Source organism: Hippoglossus stenolepis, chromosome 2, assembly GCF_022539355.2.
Source record: "Hippoglossus stenolepis isolate QCI-W04-F060 chromosome 2, HSTE1.2, whole genome shotgun sequence".
Classification (NCBI taxonomy): Eukaryota; Metazoa; Chordata; class Actinopteri; order Pleuronectiformes; family Pleuronectidae; genus Hippoglossus; species Hippoglossus stenolepis.
In genome coordinates, this window is record NC_061484.1 from 7,628,911 (window position 1) to 7,654,000 (window position 25,090).

The following is a 25,090-nucleotide window of genomic DNA, read 5'->3' on the forward strand; positions in this document are numbered from 1 at the left end:
TAGCCTTCAGTTGTCATTAAAACTCAAAAGGTGTTTAGTTTGTCCAGTCTGGGCTACTGTGAAAAATATGGCGCCCTCCGTAGAGAGGACCCACTCCTGATGTAAATATAAAGTATTTAAATATGAAAGGCCCATTTTAGGGTAAAGAAAACAACAGTTTGTAAAATGTAGATGAAACACACTACTGAAAACATCAATAGGATTATTTTATATTCAATTTCTGCCAATAGATTCCTTTCACCTAAATCTTACACACTGGACCTTTAAAGTACGGGGAAGTCATTACACCAGTAAAGGTCCCCAACATCTTATTCTTGACTTGATGATGTCTGAGTAATAAATCTGACTTCAAGTGATGTAAACTAGACTTGATTATAAATAAACCTGTGCTGTCACATTAAAGGGGAAGTTTACTGATTTGCTTGTTACGGATCTTGATGAGTACAACTATGCTCTCAGAAGGCGAAGGTTCCTCACAGTGCGTGTATGTGACCATGCTCGAATGCACCTGCTGAGCTGGTGGCATTCAGATATTCAGATGTCAATTTTGCTGCATAAATTATGACTCTTCTTTCAAAACTATTTTCATGAATCTGAAGAAGTTTGTAAGCATAGGATATCTTACATCTTACGTGTGTGTGTGTGTGTGTGTGTGTGTGTGTGTGTGTGTGTGTGTGTGTGTGTGTGTGTGTGTGTGTGTGTGTGTGTGTGTGTGTGTGTGTGTGTGTGTGTGTGTGTGTGTGTGTGGGCTTCAAGTGTGTCTCTTCATGTGCAGAGCCAGGTGGTCGGAGCGGGAGAAGGCCCTCTGACACAGCAGACACTCGTAGGGTTTCTGGCCCGTGTGCTTGCGGTAGTGACGCGTCAGCTCATCAGAGCGGGCAAATTTCCAGCTGCATCCCTCCCATGAACATTGGTAGGGCTTTTCCCCTGATCAATACACAAAAAAAAGAAATGGTAACCATCAAACAAACGCATTAAATCCTATCTTGTGTTCAAACACATTTTCTTGTAGCTTTACCTGTGTGCGTGCGAAGGTGAGCCTTGAGGTGTGAGCTCTTGGTGTAGGTCTTGCTGCAGCCGGGGTATTCACAGCTGTGGACTGCGGGCCTCTTCTTCCCTGTGGCCCTCCGACCACGCTTCCCCTCCACCCCAGCAGGGGGCAGCTGGGCTCCCACCAGCAGGGGTTGCTGTTGATGGGGCAGATGACCAGTGGCTTGGCTGTGGGTGTAGTCACAGTAAAGGTTGGCGTTGTGGCTGAAGCCGGGCATGTAGCTGTAGTGTCGCGGGTCAGTGGTCACAGCTTGAGAGGAGATAAACCTGCTGTCGGGGAAGGTCACCATGGACGGGTGGTGCTGGGAATAGTAGGGGTTATAGTCCCATGATGAGGCCTTACTGTGGTTTGCTCTGCCTCCTTGCAGGAAGCCAAACTGATCTACGTTAGCTAGACTGGGAGCGGAAGTCCGACCTGTTTGTGTCTCACTATAATGGTGGTACAGCTCTGGATGGTGTGTTGTGGTTTGATCAGGGGACAGGAGCTCTGCCACGAAGCTGCCACTGTTCACCTGCACACACTCCTGACCTGGTTGCTCCTTAAACGGGGCCACCTCTTGGTAGGCCGTGTGTGGGTCGAACAGCCGCTGATCACAGTTTTCCAGAGAAGGGTTGAATTCAGGAGAAGGGTTGCTCCAGTCAGACAGCAGGAACTCAATGTCCCAAGATGCTCGGCTGTCGTCGTCTAGGAGCTCCTCTGTCATCTGCTTGGAGACCTGCAGCTGCTCGGAGATGCTGGGTTTGTGACTGAGAGAGTCCAGAGGCAGAGAGCCGCCCTCAGACTTCCACACCTAGATGTTTGCAGAGAGGAGCAGACGACAGGTTCACATTTCTACAAATATATCTTAAAACAATGCTCGCATATGTTCATAGCAAGGGATAGTTCCTGCTGCCCAAAGCAGATGAGAAGACATCCTTCCCCTAAAGCTATTAGTACTTCTAGTACCACATTTCTAATTTGTTACTACTTTACAATTTCTCCACAAAGGAAACATTGTCTATAGAGACACAGATGGAGGATTTATGATGGTCTTGATTTGTCTATCTCAGATTGCTGAAGACTCATATTCAGAATCATTTTTGCACATTACAACATCATCATCAGCACTTTAGGAAGGGGTTCCTTTGCAGCCAGTGTGTTGGCCACAGCAGGAACCACTGCTCACTTTTGTACAAAGCAACTTACAAGTGCATTCAAACTCGACCGGAAGAAGAGCTAGATTTAATCAAAAGCTGTAAGTGAATTCCCCCCCGAACAACAACTAAAAACACGTCCGTTGCTACAGAAAAATGCAAAGTCTCTCCTCTAACATGTTTAAACACAGGAATATATACAAGAGATATTCTTCTCACAAGGTTTAAACTTTTTCAATTTCCTCTTTTATCAGCTCATATCACAAGTTCAACTTAACAGCTTAAGACAATTGAAAAGTACTTATTAACTGTAATTGAATAAATTATGTGTGAAATGGCCGTCACGAGATAAAACTACAATGTCACCCAGTAGAGCACATACCTTCAACACAAGGCCCAACAGTCAACTCATGAAACAACATCTAACTTCACCAGATCAGATTGAACACACTTATTACACATTCATTTAAAAATCTTACGAAACAACAGACAAACTGACACAGACAGAAAACATATCCTCCTTGGCTGAGGTAAGAAACATATTATGTATGGTATTGATTTGTATTCATTGTTTTGGCTCCTGCTCTCATCTCTTTAACCAAGTGAACAGTATCAACTCAGATGTTCCTGTGTGGGACCCGTACACACGAACGTCTTACTTACTTTCATGTTGTCGCTGCTGGAGTGAGCGAGGCTGGAGAAGGAGCTGATTGACGGGAGCACAGCCTGTGTAACTGCCATCAAGCACTTTGATATGACAACAACTCTTTTTCCTTTTTCCTTTCTTTTTCTTTTTCTACTGGACCCTCAGCTAACAGAAAGTCAGAGCCTGCAGCTCAGGCCTCTCATCCCACTCACAGTCCACTCCGAGCTAAAAGGCCTCACAAACTGTTTCCCCCTCTCTCCATCCCTCCCCTGATATCTCTCCCTCCTCGGCCTTGTCTATCTCTGTCAGCTGTGAGTCTTATTTCAAATCTCTCGTTTTCATGTAGGTTTTGACAGTTAAGGAGGTGGAGCGTAAAGCGTGAGCTTCTCAGCTGGTTGCTTCTCTTTATGACTGAAGATTGTTCATTTACATCACCAACCAACTCTTCTATCTCATCTCAACTCACTGTCTTCCTGTTCTGCGGTATTCAGAGCAAATAGGCAAATCTGAAGAAAAAAAACCCAATGAGCACCGATGTTGGTGTTCATGGAGAAACACAGAGATATTGTGCTTAAATGGAAGAAACATGAAATAATACAGTCTAATACCTGAAGATGAATGTAATATAAATGCTAAAATCTGTGCTGAACTTCTTGACTGAATACATTTCGCTGGAATCTTAATAAACCTTTCTGAGGTAAACAAGATTCAACATTTGCTGAAATGTGGATTGACTGAGTTGAGAACTAGCTTTTAACGATTTACAAAGTAATTTAGTAAATGATAAGATTCAACTAATATTAAAAAAATATACAGTTCAATGATTTAATAATATTTAATAATGAGATTTAATCCTAATAATAATTTATATAGCACATTTGAAATAACCGTTGACTTAAAACAAAAAAAACAGAGACAATACAATACAAAAGCATTAAAGCAAACATCATAAGTAATTGTGAATTCTAATATTGCACAATTATATAAGAATATATCAAATGAACAGTCACAATGTTTTTCATTCACAAGTAAACAGGTTGCTCAGGCCATTATCAGATGACTGCTCTATCTGAGACTGCATGCTTTGGCACAGGCTGCACAGAGAGAGCGTTGGAGCATGTGAGCTGAAGTGTGTGGACACTTTATACCAACGTGATGTGAGGAACATCAACACAAACATGAATGTCAATAGATGTAAAGTTTGTTCAGGCAGTGATCAGAGATGATTGTTCATTATTAAAGAGCTGCTTAAAGACATAACACAAACAAATAAGTAGAGGTGCAGACATCTCTCATGAACTAACACCAGCTTTTAATACGTTTCATGATTCTGGTTTTGAGACTTATTTATTGATCCATTCCTGCTGATAGTTTGAATATGCTTCACATGCACATGCCAACACAGATCAGTTCCTGTCTTCCCGTTGCAGCTTCTAAGAAGACCTGTGTGTGAAAGGTGATTATATTCTGGCTGCTGTTTATCTGTTGACGCGGGGCAGAGGCAGGCTGCTGTCTTCTCACAGATAATAGACCTCTGACTGCTGCTCACCCCCGATGACTCACCCAGCGCTGATAAACACGTTCTGTCACTGTAGCAGCTTCTTAGAGCTGCTGCTGCTGCTGCTGCTGCTGGAAACCTTCACATTAGAGCTTCCTTATGGTCTAAAGCACAAATTCATCCAATGTCCGTTTTTTATTTTGCCAGAGGAGAATTTCTGTGTGTAAACAGTTTTTTATGACAAAAGGTTTTTTTAAAAGAAGAAAAAAAATATATTTGTGTTGTATATAGTCTTATGCAATTTATTAGGAATTGTAAGTGGTCAAAGAAATATCTCAAAAATATTTATGATATAATAATGATAAACATTTTTTATTAAACGTATGATGTAATATTTATGACATGGCAATTAACCATTAATACATAATATGAATCATTTTAAAAACTGAGATAAAACAGGCAAACGATTGAGGCTACTTTAACATTTCAGCACCATTCCCAGTTTAATGTGAGCAGCTTCTCAGTATATTAAACAACTACTTATACTTGTTTTAATCACCTCATTTCCATACAGTATTTTATTTTAACAAATATAATTTTCTTCTCTAACGTTTCTTTTTGGTGTAGTGATATGATGTGGATTTTTTGTAATGACACCTGTGGTGGAATTAGACCCTTGACACAGCAAATTAAAGGAAAACATTACAGTTTAGATTAAACCCTTTATTTGTCTAGTTCATCTGATAGCAATATACTAACACACTCCTGTGATGATAGTCCATTCTAGTCCACTTTCATGGTATATGTGAAAAACTATTCTTTTTCATTATCAGGAGTAACAATAGATTTAACAATAGATACAACAATAGATATTTAATATCAATGATGTTACAATACATCCATGGTAGTAACTTGTGAAGTGTCATATCAACTATAATGTGAGATTAGACTTGTAGGCACCTATTTTTGAATCATTGCATATAAACCAAACTTTTTTAAATGCCTGGTTTTAACTGGTTTTAATATTTTCTTATGTCATCTTTCTTATTTTTATTTGGTCTCGTTTTTATCTATGTCATTTTATTCCAGTGTTTTTTGTAAAGCACTTTGAACCTTGGTAAGATAAGCGCTATAAAAATAAAGTTTTATTATAAATCCTTCTTGGGCGTCATCTAGTGTTCATATGTTATCACTGCGCCTCCATCTTTGCAAACAATATCAAGTGAATGTGAATATAAAATAAAAACACAGCCGTGAAACACAGTTTGTAGAGTGGGCCATTGCTAAGGAGTATAAATTTGTAAAAGGAATCATCTGAAGATCTTATTATTATTATCGTTATTATTGTGTTGGCTGAACAGGTTGTTGGTTGCTGGTTGCCATAGCAACAGCACTCAGTTGCACCGCAGAAGACGCTGGTGTTTGAGCTCCGGAGTTGGTCCGCAGATAACAACAAATAACACCACGTGTTTCAGTGAGTTCTTCCTATGTTGTGTCCACTTATAGATCTTATGTCATCAGGTTTATATTTATTTTATCTATATGACTGACGCTTCTGACGTTGTGCTGCTATTGTTAGCCACAGAGCTGTGAGCTAGCTTCACTGAGAACAGCGGTGTGTTCATTCTTTAAACGACGACCCCTCGGGCATTGTGGGTAATGTGTCTCTGTTGCAGATGGAGGCCTCCTCACACAGCAGAGGTGGGAGGGGCCTGTGGAACAAACCCAGGGTCACCGCGTACAGCAAGCAGACCCAGGACATGCTGAGATGTGAGATGATGATCCAGATGATGATGATGATGATGATGATGATGATGAGCTCACTGTGTGTGTGTGTGTGTGTGTGTGTACGTTGAAGTGTTCACCACTGTGTTGTGTATTCCTCTTCATGCTGTATTCCCTTTGCTCAGTGATGATGCAGGAGTCCAAACTCACCAACCTCCAGAGAAAGCACATCAATGAAAGTCTGAGGAGTAAGTTTAAAGCTTTAACGTGTTTTTACTAAAGTATGATAATCAAGTTTAGATATTTCAAATATTCTTAAATATTTTAACGTGGTAAGTGCTCAATACTGTGTTTAATACTTTATCTATATTGCAACACTCAGCATATGAGATAATGAAAACGACATAATCACACGTGGATTAAAGGTATAATAATAATAATACTGCTACTACTAATAATAATAATACTGCTACTACTACTACTAATAATAATAATAATAAGGACTCTAGAATGGTCAAGGCCCAATTGTCTCCTTAAATTCAATCAAGCTGCACCAAATTTAACAAACTCATAGATATCAGTTCCCTCAATGTTTTGTGATTTTTTTTCCAGCAAGATCCACTATTGATTCTCTGAAAAGAAAGATGAAAATGTTACAAAAACATTACTTATTTTTTTTAACTTTCCCTCCACAGATGGAACAGCTTTGCCACTGCCCCCTGACCCCAAATTGCTACCTTCTCCCCCTCAGCCTAAAACCAGTAAATCTGTCCAGAGACGCCTGCCAGGCCGACCTCAGAGACGCAGCGCAGAAGCTTGCTGTTCTGGGAACAGCTACTCCAGAGAAAAGTTCCGCCCCACTCCTACGAGTACGTTTACTGGTTGTGCACATTTGTGTTTTGACTGGCCTATATTGCACTTGCACGAACTACATCTGGTTAATTTTGTCCATTTTGTTTTTCAATCTGAATCCAGGAGACTTAGACAAAGAGAAGAGGAGGCTTCAGAATATAATGGCAACAGGAGAAGAAGAGCCCACATCTGCCCCATCCCCAAATGTTCCAACATGTTGGACCCCAGAAGTGGAGGAGAGAGACCAGTATCAGGAGGGTGAGAGTGACTCTACTAAGTACTGAGTACTAATGTAAAAATTTAGAAAATTCTACTGAGTGTCATCATGTTGATGGTGTGATCCCATCATAAGATTGTCTGTTGAAGTTGAATTCAGTTTGACTTAATAAATCCACTGCCCCTTCCATCAGTCTAATATGAGCCTGTGTTTGTGTAGTTCTGGATGAGATAGAGGAAAGAAGACAGTTTCTGGCAGACATGGCCTCTCTTGGTCAGGAGAAGCAGTACATCCATATCATCAACACGGAAATATCACAGGTAAAGATGCAATTTTTTTGCACTCAAGATTATATTATATTATAATGTCATGCAGTGCTGTATTTTGAAAGGTTCTTGTAACTTCATAACTATTCGGAATCATATCGCCAAAATTAGAAAACTCTCAGAAAGTACTTACCTCCGCCAAGGCCAAACAGTCCCATTAAATTCAAGTTTCACACACTCATAGATATCAGCTCTTTAAATGGGCCTGATTTTTTCATTATGATCCATGAATTATTCCCTGGGAAAATAGTCCAAAACCTGCAATGCTAAAGAAAGTTAAAAATATTCTAGATCCCTGACCCATACCACATCCTTCCACCACGTTTCATAGAAATATGTCAAATGTTTTTTGCGTTATTCTAACAAACAAACAAATGCAGATGAAAACCTCCTTGGAGGAGATAGATATCAGTTACTGCAGGACAAATCCATAGCACTGCAGAAAGTTCAGATTCTGTGCGTACTGAAAATAGAATTAATTATCTCTGCAATACAATTGCACTGAATCCTGTCTCTGTGTCACCACTAATCCAGAAAATCAGAGAGCTGAAAATACTGGACAAGTCCCGCCGAGACATCCACATGGAAAGAGCAGACAACGTGGACTCGAAGGAGGCGACAGCAGAGAGGACCGACCTCTGACTCTACTCTTATTCTTAAAATTACTTTGAAATCAAATGCAAGCAATAAAACTGCAATATCAGTCAACACAAACCCCTGAATCGAGTTGATTCTGAAAGGGATGAGTGATGTGCGATGACAAAGAGGTTACAGCTCTTTACTGTGCTTCAGCTGAGGTGTGGCGACAAAGACAAGGATGAACTTCACTTGAAACAAACATTAGATTAACTTATTTTATTTCTCTGCCTTCCAGTGTCAGTATTTCAAATGATCCTGCTGCTGCTTGAGGACAATGTATAGAGCTGCAGAAGGACTTGGTTTCAGCTGTAGATGAAGACAGGCTCAAAGCAGAGATAGTCATACTAGAGATCAACCATTTAAAATGGAGGACAGACAGACAGACAATCTAAACGACAAAACAGGGACAGAAAGCAGTAAACAATACGGGCATTTACATGAGTTGCAACAATGAAGCTAATCAAATACATGGCACCCGTACAAAATGTAAGTATTCAAACAACTTGTCTTATCCACTTTTAAGGCAAAAACACAGAAACACAGAAAGGCATCGTAAAATATAAATTAATGATTGCATATTCTGGTTTTCCCCCCCAACGGTTAAATCTGTTTTGTAGAGTTTTTAAAAACCAAGTATCTGCCTTCTCTAATATTCATTATTGCATGTGTGACCTTCCATATTAATACAACTGTCAGATATATCATACTTTCTATAAAGCTGTCCTCTACAACTCGCATTGTCCAAATCCGTCAGACTTTTTAATCCCAGTTTAGTTTCCCATCGCAAACATTCATTAAAGTGTGTCTCAATTCATCCATGTGTTGCATGATGTGCATTTACACACATGACGACATCACTGAAGGAGCTAAAAACAAAGAAACTACAAACAACCATACTATAGCAGCTAGAAGAGCTAAGGTATTACTAATGAAGATCAAGGATAGAAGATGCAAAATTTCCTTTCACTAGTACCACAGGCTGAAACCAGACACGACATAAAACCTTCTTAGATCTCTCATACATCTACTGGAGCAGAGGATATTTTTTATTTTAATTCAAAAGCGTGGTCTTTCAGTTTGAGAGCAGGACTTATTGATTTCACGTTCAGATTTTGTGATGCTTTCCCTTGCAACACTGCGCTCTCATTCCAAAAGCCCCTACTTGTGCTTAGATTGGCTCTGCTTGTGCTCAAACTGTGAGCTTGCACTCAAATATCCTGTGCTCCAGCTTCACACTGCTTCTCTGTTGAGGTCACTTTTTCCCATAACATACTGGAGGGGAAAAAGAAACAGGGCGGTGTCTCATATATTTTTATAGTTGCTAGCAACAGTTTTCCCATAATGAAATTGATTTTGCCGCTCCATGTTCACCAAGGGATCCGCTGGACTCCTGCTCTACGAGGCTGTCGTCTTTTTCTCTTCAAGCGCATCAACAGAGACCACCCGAATGGGACTCTCAAACAAGTAAAGCCAACACATCTATAATGAGGGGCGGGATCATTTCATTTGTTCATTTTAACAACATCTCAAAGCAGATGTTTTAGGTGAAGCAGCCCGAGGAGAAGAGCTGGAAAGTGCAAGAGTGCAAGCATACCGTTTTAAGCACAAGCACAGCAAATCTCAGCACTGGGTAATTTGAGTGCAAGCACAAGGTACTGAGTGAAAGCATTACAAACGTTGAATGTGAAATTAATAAGGCCTGCTCCTAAACTGAAAGACCACACTCTTGAATAAGATTGGAAAAAACTAAACAAAAGAGGAGACGTGTAATGAACATGAGCAATTAAGATGAGATTAAAAAAATTAAAAACATTAAAAACTCATGAGTAACAGAGATAAAATCACATCCCACTGACTTCATCCGAGGTCTCAGAGCTGCTGTGCAATGCAGGAAAAGTGATGCGGTAACATACAAGTCATCACCGTCATTTAGAAACTTCACTAGCTTGAAAGGTCAGAGAGCTTAACACACGCTTGTGTCAGCTCTTAAAGCACTTGAGTTTTTCATACTGTCTGTTTTAACACAAAGGCAACAGACAATCGTCACTGGTGAGACGTTTTTGGAGAAGCATCAAGTAAGATGAGCAAGTAAGATGAGCAGGGAGTGAGTTCTGAGTTGCACTTAAAAGTCATTAATAAAATAACATGGTTATTAAAGGACACGTCATCTCTTCTTCTTGGCCTGTTTTATTTTCCTTATGTCCTCTTGGAGGGTAGGGTGAGAACTTTGTACTCCGCTGTTCAGCTCTTCTCCTTGCGAGGGCTGTGGCTATTGCCTGGTTCTCCTTTATGGCTCAGCCGCTTCAGAACCTTAATGGGTTTGAACTTTGCCCCTTTTTTCTTGTGGGGCTGCTGTTGCTTGCTGTCGGGTTCCTTGTGAAAGTCTGATGAGGAGGTAAATAAGAAAATAAACCTGATTAAAACTCACATAAGTAAGGGAGGGAGGACAAAAAGGAGTGAGATGCAACATTTACGTGTTTTAGTCAGCGACCGCCTTCGTCTGTATTATCTTTCATCTGATACAAATGAAAAAAACGTATTCCTACCTTTCTTCTTCAGCATGGCCTCCATTAGTTTATCCTCCTCTTCCTCCCTGTGACAGAGCAACTGTTAAATCACTGGTAGCTGCAAACATCAACATTCTGTAAATCCTGGGTCAGAGTAACCAGCAGTTATTAATCACCTCTGCCTGTCCTGGTCCATGTTGTTGACGATTTGGTTGCGCTGTTCAATGATGGTGACCAGCTCAGACATTAGCTCCTGCTCCCGGCTCTTGTCCTCCCCAGTCCAGTCTTTCTCTGAGAAACAAAGGGAAGTTGATGGATTATTTGTGGCCTACTACACACTGAATGTGAGTGCCCTGAACAAAGATAACTAAGAGTGCTCTAGCATGTTGTGGGTATTTAGATCATTTGTGAATTAATGAAGCAACAGTAACATAAGTAAATATAAATGCAAGTCCTCAACAGACAGCATGCTGTTGAGTAGTGTATGCAGTGTATGTTACATGAACTATTAGGGGGTGCTCTGAAGTATGTTAGGATTTAGTGAACAGATGTTGAAACACTTTAATTTTAGGTATTCTTTTGGTGCAGATATAAGAAAATAGTGGTTCTTCGTTTGGAGAGAAGTGTGTTATTTGCTTTGCATCACAATTAACACACAGGTAATGAATCTGGTTATCCATGTAGCACTCTTCACATGATGAGGCCAAACATACCTGGTTTGTTGAGAAGACACCTCAGCTCATACTCCACATCAGCCTGCCTCTCCTCCAGGTTCTGCTGCTTGGCCCTGCACACAACATACAAACTCTGTTAGAAACTCGTATCTTCCAATATACTACTTTCAACCTGCTTTCTGCAAGGTAAAGAATAACAGAAACAACGCCAAAAATGTATTTTGTACAATGTAATAAGCATATGACTAAATTAAAAATGTCTCTTCATATTTCAATATCATTTATCCTTAGATTTCTGGATTTCTGCTAAGCAAGAATCCATCTTGCCCGGCTCTAAGCTATTTCCTTTTGGCCGAACCACAGTGGTTCGGACCTGTCAATATCCTATGAGGGAGGAACTACAGGCAGCTATGGGCGTGTCTTAGATGTAACGATATGGGTTTAATGCTCTACATGATCATATTTCCTCCAGGAAAATGTCTGAACACAATTAATTAGAACCACTGAATCCCATCTTACTCATTAATCAAGAAGTTATTGGTAATTTAAGTGACTGATGATGTGAAGTAATCAATTAAAATTTGCATGTATTGCCATATTTTAAAGAAAGATTTGGGGTCAGGTAAAAAAGGTTCCTCATCGGCCTCTCTCTGCAGCCTGAAACTTACGTGTAGACCAGCTCCGCTTCTCGTCGGACTAAAAGGTGTTTCTCGTGGATCAGAGTGAACCAGTCCACCAACAGGCACTCCTCATCCTCATCTGTAATCACAGCAAAGGAACAGAAACACAATGTCTTATATTTTCATTATTATTATTTAAAAGTTCAGGAATCTTGGCTTTTTTGATTTTCAGTAATTTTTCAATATTAAATGTAGTGAAAATTTCTTTGACACAGCATAAGGGGAGTCAAAGAACTCTCTTAAAAGCGATGTGATACCGTTGGGGTTGTCTCTCAGCTTCTTCTCCAGCTCCACTCCCCTCTGCTCCAGCTCATCCAGCTGTTTCTCCAGCTGACTCATCTCTCCGTGGATGTCCTCCACTGGGATAAACTGATCTGTCTGCACCTGGAGGGATGTTTGAATGAAACCGACCATTTACTTCTTCTGTTTTTGATGCAGAACTTTCTATTTTATGCATTTTATTTCTACACTAAAATCTGAATATGTATGAATGAATGTTACACAAACAAGATGCTGTCTAGATTCTGTCTTTAGTTTTTGTACTTTGCGTTTGATGAGTGGGAAGCCGTGACCAGGGGCCGGGGGTCTTGCAGGACGTGAGCCTTTTGGTGGTTTGGTTTTAGACTTAGCAGGCGAGGGAGAAGCTTTCCTGTTGAACGGGTTCTCTTTACAAATCCGCTAAAATGAGAGGAGAAACACACAGTTGGATTTATATTAGGTGCAAAGTATTTTGATTAATATACCTTTATTTGGAGGTGATCCTATTACCTTGCTGTGTGACTGTGTGGCTCCGGAGGCCAGTGGGCTGGGGGTCGTTGAGGGTCGTGGTGGAGGGGCTCCAGCCCCTTTGGTCCCCGTACTGCGACTGGTCTGTGGGGTGGCTGGAGCTGAGCTGGCGTTTGAAAGCATAGGAGAAGGGTACGGGCTGGGGGAGGGATGAAGCAGGTGTTCGTTTGTGGAGGAGGAAGGCAAGTCAGAGGGGTCGCATGGTGAGCAAATGGAAGGCTCTGAGATACTTTTGGTGAAGGTGTGTTCCTGGTCCCTGCTGGCACTGCCACCCAAAGGTGGCTGGGAGGGGCTGTGGTCTGAGCCCGAGGACAGACTCTCTATGCTGAGAGCTGGAGAGGGAGAGCAAGAGGAAGGCTGAGATTGAGAAAGAACTGAAGAGGGAAGAAGATTCAGTAAAAAAATGAGAGCAAAGAATGCAGAAATAAAACAGGAATCAAAGTCGTAGATTGAAATGGAGACAGGATGGAGAAAAGAGCAAAGAGCAAAGAACAATTAACGTCTAGATTTGGGATAGAGGATATTTTTCGTTTCATTAGCAAACTGCAAATACAAGAGTCATTATTCCATGTCATCTGCTCTGAAATGCCACCATTTTAAATTGCAGGGTCATTTTATACTTTTTTTTATACAAAATTATTTCAGTGAGAGTTTCAATAAAATCTTAAGAGTTTTATGTTTGCGGTTCTGATCAAACAGACCTTGGTTACCAGCAGGGGGCTGCGGCGCCCGTGGTGCTGGACGACGTTTCTTGCTCTTTGCACTCCCGGGGCTGGCAGAGCGCGATGAACTCCCTCCACTAGGGGGAGTGTCGGCACCTGTTGAGTCAGCCGCATGAGAGATGCTGTACCACGGGTGACTCGCCACCACTGTGGGTGGAATCGCACCTCCTTCACCCCCCTCTTCTTCCTCTGCCTCATTATTTTCATCGTCATCATCGTCAAATGGGTTGGCGGGCGGTGGCGGAGGCGGTGTGCTGGGTCTGGAGCCATCCCCTTTGAGAGAGGACAGAGAGCCTGCATTGGGAGGTGTTGCCAATCCGGCAGGGGGAGGGGGAGGGGCTTTCTTCTTCTTGGATTCTGATTGGACGAGGGCCAGCCAAGGTGGGTCTTTAGGTTTATGGGTGCCACTGGACAGGCTGGACAGTGAAGATACACAGATAGGGATGGAGGGGACACAGAGGGGAAGACAACAAAACAGCCAAACAGAGGCATGGATGAGCAGACAACTCTCATACATGCTGTAACAAGATATGAGTCATGTATGTGAAATGGTGGCAATGGACAGGAGGAGGACTTTCAAAGAAATTGATCTACCTTCCGGGAGACTGGGATCTCTCTCGAGGTTTGGGAGGAGTTGGAGGCTTCAGACGTTCCCCTGTGATTTCAGATAAAAGGCGAGGATTAATATCAAATTGTATATAACTTTAGAAAAGTTATTGCTTTGCTACGAGCACACACCAACTGCAAGGCCGTCTGTCGTACGGGGTAGTCGAACCCGAGGGGCAGGACGAGGAGGAGGAGTGGGTTCAGTAACTCTGCGGGGCGCTGGAACCGGCCGACTGACACCTTCATTATTACTGACAGGCGTAGAAGGAACGTCTCCGTTGGTTATATATTTGACCGGTGTTTGAGTCTCCTCCTCTTTCTCTCCCTGGTCCTCCTCTTTCTCTCCCTGGTCCTCCTCTTTCTCTCCCTCGTCCTCCTCTTTCTCTCCCTCGTCCTCCTCTTCATCGCTCTCGTCAAAAGGGTTTGGGGGAGAAGAGGAACGTGGTGTCTCCTCTGTCGCTCCACTATCTTCTATGTCTTTTGCTTTTTCCAAAACATCTGTTTTATTTGTTGTAACAGGAGTGATAGTGGCAGGGACACTGGTAGGCATGTCAGTATCATTTGTTCGGCCTACTGGGGATGGAGTCTTAGCCTGGTCTCTCACAGAGGGCGAGGTGTGAGGAGTCGTGCTGCGACCAATCCTGAAAGACGGAACCACCACTGGTTTCTTACTGATGTCCGGTCGGCCATTCTGGTTGGCTAAAGCTTGTCTTGCGAGGTGATGTGTACAGACCAACGATCCAGCGTCGCTCACCAATTTGTAAGATCCAGGAAGGAGAGTGCTGTGACACTCTGTGCACCTGAGACAACAACGACACAGGAAGAAAGTAAGATCTTCAACAGGTCATAAAGAGGGACAGTTATTACCTGACTAAGGATTTAGGAAAATGAAAAGAGCATTACAGCATTTTTAGAAATACATTAGACCTCCAGAGTAGGGCTGTCACGATATGATATTTTCACAACTATAATGAACAAAAGAATCAATGATAACTATATTGTCATGATAGAAAGTACTATTGAGATTCATTGATTTAGATTATGATTCATTTACATGGCATTATTAAATGCTCATTATTACACCAATATCAATAATTAATTGCCAATATCTGGATATTGCAACAGCTCTACTCTAGAGCCTATTTCACTCAGTCCATGTAACACACAGTTACTGTAGCTGTGGGATTCACCTGAAGCAGTTGCGATGGTAGAGCTTGCCGTCCACCAGAAACCTCTGCACCAGGTGGACGTGTTTCTGGCAGGCAGCGCAGGTGCTGCTGAGCGAGCTGCGCTGGACCGCTTCTCCACCCGTCTGCGAGGGCTGGCTCGGCTAGTGCAAGTTACAGGGACGTTGTTTCGCAGAGAGGGGACGGGGTGGAGACATCAGGAGGGGGAAGATGGAGAGTAATGGGGGAGGGGGGAGGGGAGATCAAACACGGAGTCAGGATTTGAGGATGCGGATTTTCGATCATTGTGTTAAGCTAACTACGTCTGCGTGGTTACTGCAACATCTACTGCTCGTTGTTTCACGTGCTTTGCTACTGCATTTCAGTTTTCATTTTAAAACACAATCTCTGATCAACTCAAAAATGTTTACCATGATGTATTTAAGTGTTTATTAGTAAATAAAATCCAAACAGCTGGGGTTAGTGGCTCTGCGAGTCACACGTTTAGGATATAACTGATATTCAGGGATGATATATCTGTTTTTTGGGGGTTAAGTAAATAATGTAAAGGGGTTAGAAGCAGCATATTCAAAAACTTGGCACACAGTGTTAGGATATTGCAATGGTTAGTCTTTTATGTAAAATATAAGATATGTTTGTTTTTTTAAAAGACTGACCTAACAGTTTAGCTTTCACCTCCTAGCCCACCCCCCCAACCCCCATCCTACTGCCTAGGCTCGGGATCAGAGAGTGGAGGGGGGATCAGATGTGAGGAGGAAGAAGAACAGGAAGAGGAGGGAGTGGAATGGATTTCCATCTGAACTGGGGTCGGGAGGGGTGGAGGCTGAGGTGGAGGAGGGTGGCAGTACATTGGAGTGTGGGGATGGAGGTAAGAAGTTGAAGGCATGCGAAAGAGAAGAGAGACAGGATACAGAGGCTATCTTTATAGAATGACTCTACCTCTGTCGCTTTGGTTTTCCCCTGCTGTGCAACACAAAGCCCACAAGAGGAAGTAGTACTTATAAAATACGTATGTGGATATTGTACATTGTTGTACTGGGATGGGATTTGTATTGTCCAGATCTGATGCGTTAATACCCCCAGAATAGCACATGCAGAATTACACTTAGATATTCCAAGGCTTCACATACACAGCAATATGCAACAAAACAATGTGAGGCTTCACTGTACTTCAGGACACTGTAAACAAAAAACACATTACTTACAGCTTACCAACAGGCAGCTCCATACTGTCATCATGCAGGGCTTACTGTGTAGAGTTAAGTGTGGCCCAAAGTCTACTAAGTCTTAGAAATTTAGAGAGAAGTCAACACATGCACAAGGGGAATTACTGGTCGTTACTTTGCCCTCTCCCCGTGCAAAGTGTCGTTCTTACCTCAGACTCAACCACTTTGTCTTCCAAAGGGGTCAAAGGTCTTTTCTGGGCCGGCTCATTATAACCGACAGAACTCGGCCTCTTCATGCAAGGTGGGTTTGCTGCAAGAGAGGATGTAGAGGAAATCAGTTAATGACAACAAAAAAAAAAGGAAGCTGTTGTCACACCCACAAGTTAAGTGGCGCCATCTCCAGATGTGCCAAGAGTGGATTGTTTACAAGGCTCTGAAGTTAAATGAGGAATACAGTAAAATCCTTTTTGTAAATTGTAATATCCCTGTCTTCATTTAATGCATATATCTGTACAGAATGGGGATTGAATAACAGGATTCAAATCCAGATATCAAATGTATTTTATGGAGCTCATATCGCTACAAATCAAATCCAGCTGAATTAAGCAAACCAACCTTGAGATTTGTTGTTGAAGAAGTTGTAATACTGGGAGACATAGGTAATGATACTGAGCCGGTCAGGCACTTTCATGGACACCATGTCCTCTGGGTCCAACAGGGCTGGAATCCCCAGCTGTGTCTCGGCCACTTCAAATGCCTACAATGTGGAGAAGACAGAGAAAAGGGGAAAGAAGGGAGTTAATAGGAGAGGTAGGTTAGTCAGGAGATAAGAAAGAGACTGAAACACTATAGGCATAGGCGATTGTGGCCCAGGATGTACAGGGGGGTTTCCATTAACAGGAAGGTTGGTGATTCTATGTGTGAGTGATGTGTTAAAGAGAAAGTGCTGCACATAGGAAGTGCTGCACACAGAGAGTTATATGAACACAGACCATTTACCATTTTAATCAGTGAGTTTACATGAATGCAAATAATTTAAATACAGTCAAGGTCAGGGATCTGATCATGATGATATCTCTTCACTCTAACCAGGTGAACCACTGGATAACTCATTAAGATTTCAGCTGATAGTCATACTTGGCCTGATCTCCATCAGGACCAATTCTTTGGTATGAAGTAATCACACAGGAAAAATAGTGACAGTGGACTCTGTGCATTACCATGACATTTTCATATAGAATTTCACATTGCTTCAAGCTGCATAAACAGAAAATCCATTTACCTTCATTGTACTGGGGAGGCAGACACATTAGCAGATGAAACTGAAACTGTATGCATCAGTGAAGGTTTTGCTTTTATCATTATTCCTTGTAATGAGGCTATCGAATAACACAAGGTACAGTTACATTACTGTAAATTTGTTTTCATCAAATTAAACCTTAAATCTTGGTATTTACAAAAGTCTGCTTATTTGTCTTCATGTAAACACATAGAAACTGAGGGCAGAATAATCTTTGTTGCGTGCATGTGTGCAACAGACCAACACGCTAACCAAAGCCCACTAACCAGCAGATACTTGTTGCCCTGAATAGTCTAACTCTGCTGCCAAAACATCAGTCATTTGCTCGCTATGTTATTTTGGTTTGTTCTTTGAGGCTAACCATCACTCTGATAAAGACATTCCATTGAAGACCTGAGAGAGCGGGTTAGGTTACATAACACAATACTTATGGCAGTTACACAACACTGACGTAACTCAAAAAAGGCAACAAATGGTCAACATGTAAAGAAACAGTTTTGTACACATAATACCTGCTTTACAGATTAGATGCTTCTCTATTCTTAGTTTTACTGCAATTTACTGAAAACTATTGAAACCTCTAGACTAATACACATATTCCGTATGCACTATCGAGACCTATTTACTGACCACAGACCAAAACAAAACACACTGCTGCTCTTGCTGAAGATGCCAATAGCTCACATGAACTTACTTCCGTTCAAATCAAGATTCTTTTAAAAGAAAATTAGGTAAGTGTTGTTGTTCGGATGACGACTCAATGATGATGATGATGAGTAATGCTCCTTCCAGACTGAGCTAACCCGCCTTCATGCAGCTCAGGTAGTTAACAGTACCTTGGGCATGGAACTTTATTTCAGAGGGCAAAATATTTTAGTTAAATATATTAAAAAATTAACAAAGTCTCTACGATCTGCCTTTACAGAGAGATCATTACAACCGTGCTAGAGTGTACATTATTAAATTATATATATTAATTCAATCATTCAGTCCAACCTGACTCCTCTTGCTCTCTTCTCTCTCTCTTCTACTGACACGCAGACACTCACACACCGACTCAGCTGACGTCTCTAACCCACAACAGTTTAAGCGTTGATTTGTTTGTAACCACCGCCAGATTATCAACAGGGATCAACACATAAGGATCGATACTTTTCTTAAATGAGTAGCTGCGCGTATTAATTATTTTATTCATGCTATTCTTAATATACATAATATGTATACATATATACATAATATACATGATAGGGGGGCTCAAGCCTCGTGATAGGCGAGGATAAGCGGTATAGATAATGGATGGACTTTTACTGCATAATGCAATTCAGTGCAAGTCATCACTACTGACACTAAGAGATCGACCTTTGACAGCAGTCTCACATGAACAGGGTGTATTCAGTGTACCATGATCTCCTGTATTAAAACGTCTATAAGAAAAGTAATCCATGGAGAGTCAACTGTGAACAAATTCAAGAAGCTCACATCTGGCAATTACGTAGTACAATCTGACCTAGAAGCTTCGCATGCTCTCTACATTACCCGTCGTGGATTACCTTCTAGGGCTTAGGCCTTATGGAGTCAGTACTTTACAGCCAGCATACCAGGAGTGTATTTCTGCTGCTACCACCAGTGGCCTCACTTTCCCTGAGAGCTGCTGGATAAAAATAATGTAAACAGCAGCAGAGAGCTGCCAAAGCTCTGCTCATACTGAAAATGAGGAGACTCCCATTTCATCCCTCAATATTCTGTTGGCTTACAGATGATGTGGAAAAAAAGCCAACACGGAAAGTATGATTTAAAAAAACCTTGGATTCATTCTACTTGCAAAATTACTTAGTGCAAATAAAGCACTCTTACGCTTTAAATCTTTCCCTACGTGGTCTCAACAGGCTTAGTCAAGGATTTGATTATTTTTCCCTTTTTTGGAGGCTGAATCCTCTGGTTTCATCCCTCTTTGGCGTCATCAGGATTAAGTGAAACTTTTCTCCACACATTCGAATACACTGAGGTCACACCCACCATGACTGAATGAAATCATTGAACGTTATAATGTTATGGAAGAGTGCAGCACACGCAGAAACAAATCCAACGCCTTAAGCTAAGTGACAGATAATAGTTGGGCCTCAGGTGATTAAACACACCACAGTGACATTACCACCAACACATGATTATAGAGCATCGTTCGAAGCTCAAAACATACAGCTGTAAACTGACTCACCAGTCGGTTGTTGTCGTAGACGTTCTCTTTAGACAGCAAACCAAAGTCTCTGGAATGACAAAAGAGAGTAGATGTTAAAGTTCAAATTAACATTTGGTACAGATATACAGCCTGCAACAACTGAACTTGTGGTATCTGCTCTGAGGCCAAGGGCAGAATAGAGGATCATAAAGACGTGACTGTCCATGTTGATCCAGGACAGTACTGCATTTAGCTTGCTGGCCTATTTCCTCTTATGCTATGAACCATCAAAAAGCTATTATTGGCTTGACAGCGTGACAGGAAGAAATGGTGAGTGTATGGCTTCCCAGCTCCTAGAAACAACTGGTCCCACACCACACAATAAATGATTCCTGATATAAACAACTGCCAGGACAAAAGGAAAGAAGTGCTGGCGCGAACAGGAGTGATGGGGCTGATAATTACAAGGTTCTGCTTTGAAAAGCCCGGAGCGATGGAACTAAAGCCAGAGCTCTCCCCAGTAAACATCCTGCAGTAAAACTGGAAAATGTCTGAGGTGTTTCTGGGATGAAAGTGCGGTTGTGTCTAAGTAAATTCATGTTGATTTAAGTGTCTCGCAGTACGACAACAGTGGGGTGGAAAAAAATATATAAAACATGGCGACCCCAGTGTGAGCTTGTGGAGACCATGTGGAACTTTCAACAAGGCAAAACCCTATGAATGAGCTCCGTGTTGGAGCCACACAAAGTGACCTCTGTTCTCTATAATCTAGTTCCCATGGTCACAAACCCACTGAGCAGCAGATCTAATATCAAGATCATGTCAAAACAAGTCCACTGTGTCATGTCTGCCAATATAACCAGACGGAGGTACAGCAACCTAAAAACAAACACTGCCAAAACTGTCCCTGGAAGTTCAACGTTTTTTGAGACTCACAGGGCAGACAGTGCCAGCCGATGGCGGAGTGATGTGTGTGATCTGCACTGCAAACCTAATCCACTGGGACTCAAGAGTCTCGCTTCTAGGTTTATTTTCGGAGAGAGGACTTCTATTGAGCGGTGTGTCTGTGTGTCTGTGCACTGTGTGACAGTCCTTTAATATCCACATGATCAAAACCTGAGTGAACCAGTGTATCTGCTACATTTGGTTCAGTCAGGTGGTAAATTTGTGCTGGAGCAAACAGGATTGAGATTCAGTGATGCTGTGACAGTCAAACATGAAGCTTATAAATACATAATAATCTATAGTTTCCCTAGAGAAGTGGTAGAGACTAAACGACCAGTGCTAAACCGCAAGATGGAGTTTAATCAGGAGCTCTACATGAACACAACTGACTTTAAATACACTGTCCCATGGAGTTTGGTTAATGACTAGACTTGAATGGTTTATCGAAGTCGGATCTACTCCCTCTCCAGTTGGCTGAGTGACAGTAGAAAAATCAGATAAGGCCATTTGCCGCGCTAACGTCTCTCCTCTGGGCCCATGGATGTGTTTGGATGAAATCCCGCTCGGTGCAGGGTGGCTCTATGTTGGCCTGGCCCAGCATTAGAGTTAAATCCAGTTTGACAGGCCGAGGTCTCAGCCGCAGATTAGCCTGACGGACTGTCTGTCTGGATCAGAGCACTGAGGGCTGGACAGGGAGGCATGCTGGGACACAAATTGGAGAGGCGGCGCTCAAAAGTTGGGTGTTGAGGATTTCTCCGTTGTTGTACTTGGAGCTTTACTGCTGCGACGTGTACGTAGATATATTCCACTTCACTGACTTGTACTTAAGAGACTGCTCCACAGTGAATGTTTACTCTGCTCCCATCCAAGCATGATTCCAAATTGTCCACAAAAGTCTGCCCCACCTGGGAGGTGAACAGCGCGAGCAAGACGCTCATTGTCTAAAACCCTCCCATCAGACCACATTTTCCCTCCAGGGACACAACATGTCATGTACTGAGTGGTTTAACACAGTTCTCCTACAACAGCAAGGGTCAAAGAGTTGTTTCAGTCTGACTCAAACTACTAATCCGGATGCTGTCAACAGGCGGCTCTACCCACTGAGAAACACAGGGCCACGCTATGCTACACAGAACTGGTGCTTTTCTAGAGAGATCCACATGAATGTCAGAGTCAGTGTGTGTGTTCTGTCACACTGCAAATACTGGAGAGGTTTCTAATCAAATTAGTACAAAAAGGTCTACAGACATATTTTAACAAGGCACATGATGGCCCATCTTATCTGGGAGATGGAATTCCTGTGTCTATCAGGACCCAGCAAAGGCTGGTCGAACTCACCTACGAACTTTAGATGAGCTATCAGCTGTAGGTCAATAAGTTAGTATGTCATTTACAGTTCGTTTTGGTCTGTACCAGAACAATGGAGAGTCATCACTTCCTCATCCCTAAAATGAGCCCTTTGAAAACACACTGACACTGCTGTTGTGTTCTGTGGTGGCTTCTGTACAGTGTGTGTGGGTGTGTGTGTAGGTGTAAAATGCAGAGAGGAGGGGCGTGTTGTTACAGACAGGGTACGACTTGTCAGCCTGGGTTAATTACAGCACACTGACCTCTCACTCACTCTGCAATACTGAATCTAAATATTTCTACTGGTGATTGTCTACCATTAAATAACATTATCAACATGTACAGCGTCGACTAATTTAACACGGATTGGACATTTTCATGTGTAAGCATTCGTACTTTAATATCAGGTTAACATATTTAAAACTATAAACAACTCTATCAATATCAATCATCAAAACTATAATGTTTTAGGCACGTGCTTTACATAATCACAGACAAACACAGAATAATCTATAGCGCAGATGAGTCAGTTGTGTTATATTTATGCATTATTATTATTACCCTGAATAGATGATCATAGTAATAATTTCTGTATTTTACTACAGAAAACAGTGTGAAGGCTGTCAACCTTTGACTGGAGCCAGTCCACAACCAGTTCATTACAATGTTAAAACGCCTGTGAACTGATTTCAGGTTAGTGGGCTTCGGTGTTACATGATCTGACTTCAGGCTACTTACATCAGATCTGGTCTGAAGCGGTGGATTATGGCACAAAATGCCAAACCGTCCCTGAAGGACGTGGACATGTCCTTTACTTCCACATCGTTGTAGTTCTCACACTGTATCCGACACCACTCCTGCAGAGCCTTCAGGGATCCCATCATGCTGTCACTGTGCTCTTCTGTTCACATAAAACAACGTTGTCCTCGTTTCCCTTGCCTCAGAGGAGACAGTGGACTGGGTTTGTCTCCGGTCATGAACGAGTCGTCGCCTGTGAAGAGGCGACAGACATCCAGACAACACCCGATGTTACACTGCATTCATCCACGGCCAGTGAGTCACGTTAAATAGCTAGCCCCGCTCGCTAGCTACATGTCGGCTAACTTTGGCAACTCCAACACGCATTATTCCTCCAGGTTTATCTCATGGACCGGCTTCTCCACGCGGCGAATAACGTTACAGCGACTAAACCGGGACTTTGAGCAGAACAACCGGGTTGAAACACGGCTGGTATCCTGAGTTCATGGCGGAGGCTCTGCCAGCAAAGTTCCTCACGTAGCCAACTTAGCTAACGTCAACCAGCCACGTTAGCCTGCTGCTAGCTGCTGGTGCAGGGCTGGTGGTACTGGGTGTCCTCCTCGGTCTCCGCTGAAGGAGCGATGGTGCAGGTCCAGTGGACACTGGGTGGTAGTTCCCTCCTGGTGGACACGCAGCTCGGGGGTTTGCCTGCAGCGGCTGTTAAAACCCCGGGTACAGAGTGTGATGTCCGGTGCGGTTCTCCTGCGGTCCTCTCTGCGATAACAACATTAAAACACACTGCTACACACAGTTGTGGGTGATGGAGGAAGCAGCCCGGTGCCGGTGCTCAGCCACGCTAGCTGCATCCAGAGGGGCGCTGGCAGCGGTCTCTGCCGTCACACACTGTGTCAGGCTGCTGTTCCCCCTTGTGTCCAGCTGGCGGAGCTGCTGAGTCGATGTGTACGGAGAACCAAGAGTGCCATCTGTCGTTTCTTTTTGTTTTCCCACCGCGTTATTGATCAAAAGTGATGCTTTTTTCCCCCCATGGTTTTCCATAATTCCACGAGCTACTCCTTGGTCTCTTTTTTAATCACCAATGAAAAATGTAGAAGATTAGATAAAATCATTATTTATTAGTCCCACAATGGGGAGAGTAGCAGTGGTACAGCACGGCCCCAATATAGACATCGGTAAAGTAATAAGAGGTAAACATGCAATGCTTATAAATGCAAGGAAGTACAAAAAAAGATATGGAATATAGATAATATATGCAGTGTAAATAGAATATGTACAGTGTGAAAATATGTACAGCGAAACGGATTGCACAGTTAAAAGGTGAAACATGAGTCTAAAGTGCAGGCCAGAAATTGGTGCGTGTGGTATACTGGGAGCAGATCGGGTTGTACGGGGCTACAGCTGCAGGAAGGAAGGAACTGCAAAACCCCTCCTTCAAACACTTTGGGAGGACCGGTGTGTCGCTGAAAGAGCTGCCCAGTAATGTGATGGTGTCCCTCAGGGAGTGGGACTCAGTGTGCATTAGAGATGACAGCTTTGCCTTCATTCTCCTCTGTCCCACCACCTCCACTGGGTTACGGGAGCTGGCCCTCCTACTCAGTCTATCCAGCCTCTTCCTGTCAGCGATTGAGATGCTGCTGCCCTTGCAGACCACACCAAAGATGATGACTGATGCTACCACAGAATCATAAAAGGTCAAACTAGGCAATCGTACATAACAGTTATAAAATATCCATAATGTAGAATGAACACTACATATTACTAAACAAGGGATCTATGTTGACATATATATATATATACGAAATGGGCTCTCAATAGTGAGTCTTTGTTTTTGTGTTGTCGCAGGCAAACTTGAGTTAAGGCAGGTCATGTAAGACAATGATGACAGCCAATGACACGTGTGTGTATGTGAAATGAGCATGTGCCAGCAAAGTAGTTTCACTTCCTAGTGAGTTTCAGTTTGAGGAGAAATGATTCCCCACTGTGTGTTTATTCCTCCGTAATTATTTTCGGTCTAGTACTGGGTATGCACGGCAGAATCGCTATTCAAACTATTAATCCCTGCTAACAATATAGAACATAAATACACACAGAGAATAAAATTGATTTAAATCCTCCTTGTGTTTTGTATAGCTAGGTAAAGAGTATTGGAAT

The 25,090-nt window shown here is 42.4% G+C and overlaps 3 protein-coding genes across 4 annotated transcripts; 1 reads left to right on the forward strand and 2 right to left on the reverse strand.

Moving 5' to 3' along the window:
* Nucleotides 1-643: 643 nt before the first annotated feature.
* Nucleotides 644-3,135, reverse strand: klf1 (Kruppel-like factor 1 (erythroid)). Its single transcript, XM_035177504.2, has 3 exons — nucleotides 2,848-3,135; nucleotides 1,019-1,841; nucleotides 644-927 (listed from the first exon to the last, which is right to left on the reverse strand). The coding sequence occupies exons 1-3, from the start codon at nucleotides 2,923-2,925 to the stop codon at nucleotides 752-754; spliced, it is 1,077 nt and encodes a 358-aa protein (XP_035033395.2). The 5' UTR covers nucleotides 2,926-3,135; the 3' UTR covers nucleotides 644-751.
* A 2,566-nt stretch (nucleotides 3,136-5,701) lies between these two features.
* c2h22orf23 (chromosome 2 C22orf23 homolog) lies at nucleotides 5,702-8,162 on the forward strand. The gene is made up of 7 exons (XM_035177543.2): nucleotides 5,702-5,802; nucleotides 6,005-6,098; nucleotides 6,239-6,301; nucleotides 6,749-6,922; nucleotides 7,029-7,163; nucleotides 7,342-7,442; nucleotides 7,983-8,162. The coding sequence occupies exons 2-7, from the start codon at nucleotides 6,005-6,007 to the stop codon at nucleotides 8,088-8,090; spliced, it is 675 nt and encodes a 224-aa protein (XP_035033434.1). The 5' UTR covers nucleotides 5,702-5,802; the 3' UTR covers nucleotides 8,091-8,162.
* A 126-nt stretch (nucleotides 8,163-8,288) lies between these two features.
* On the reverse strand, nucleotides 8,289-23,833 carry micall1a (MICAL-like 1a). 2 transcript variants are annotated; one of them, XM_035177408.2, is made up of 16 exons: nucleotides 22,922-23,833; nucleotides 19,931-19,979; nucleotides 17,031-17,172; nucleotides 16,625-16,725; nucleotides 15,253-15,392; nucleotides 14,195-14,862; nucleotides 14,051-14,111; nucleotides 13,436-13,872; nucleotides 12,717-13,108; nucleotides 12,492-12,626; nucleotides 12,206-12,332; nucleotides 11,937-12,027; nucleotides 11,308-11,381; nucleotides 10,771-10,885; nucleotides 10,634-10,680; nucleotides 8,289-10,471 (listed from the first exon to the last, which is right to left on the reverse strand). In XM_035177408.2, the coding sequence occupies exons 1-16, from the start codon at nucleotides 23,065-23,067 to the stop codon at nucleotides 10,329-10,331; spliced, it is 2,868 nt and encodes a 955-aa protein (XP_035033299.2). In that variant the 5' UTR covers nucleotides 23,068-23,833; the 3' UTR covers nucleotides 8,289-10,328. The 2 variants fall into 2 exon arrangements, with proteins under 2 accessions (XP_035033299.2, XP_035033307.2); XM_035177416.2 differs by having other exon boundaries at nucleotides 12,717-13,066; nucleotides 22,922-23,832.
* Between the last annotated feature and the right edge of the window lie 1,257 nt (nucleotides 23,834-25,090).

Excerpts from the sequence above, each read along its gene's own strand:
- c2h22orf23 (XM_035177543.2), top strand. The coding sequence starts at position 6,005 with ATGGAGGCCTCCTCACACAGCAGAGGTGGGAGGGGCCTGTGGAACAAA. Across the intron at positions 6,099-6,238 it reads GACCCAGGACATGCTGAGAT|TGATGATGCAGGAGTCCAAA; the intron begins GTGAGATGATGA and ends CCCTTTGCTCAG. Across the intron at positions 6,302-6,748 it reads CATCAATGAAAGTCTGAGGA|ATGGAACAGCTTTGCCACTG; the intron begins GTAAGTTTAAAG and ends TTCCCTCCACAG.
- micall1a (XM_035177408.2), bottom strand. The coding sequence starts at position 23,067 with ATGATGGGATCCCTGAAGGCTCTGCAGGAGTGGTGTCGGATACAGTGT. Across the intron at positions 14,863-15,252 it reads TACCATCGCAACTGCTTCAG|GTGCACAGAGTGTCACAGCA; the intron begins GTGAATCCCACA and ends TTGTTGTCTCAG. Across the intron at positions 10,472-10,633 it reads GGCCATGCTGAAGAAGAAAG|ACTTTCACAAGGAACCCGAC; the intron begins GTAGGAATACGT and ends CCTCCTCATCAG.
- klf1 (XM_035177504.2), bottom strand. The coding sequence starts at position 2,925 with ATGGCAGTTACACAGGCTGTGCTCCCGTCAATCAGCTCCTTCTCCAGC. Across the intron at positions 1,842-2,847 it reads CCAGCAGCGACAACATGAAA|GTGTGGAAGTCTGAGGGCGG; the intron begins GTAAGTAAGACG and ends GCAAACATCTAG. Across the intron at positions 928-1,018 it reads TCACCTTCGCACGCACACAG|GGGAAAAGCCCTACCAATGT; the intron begins GTAAAGCTACAA and ends TGTATTGATCAG.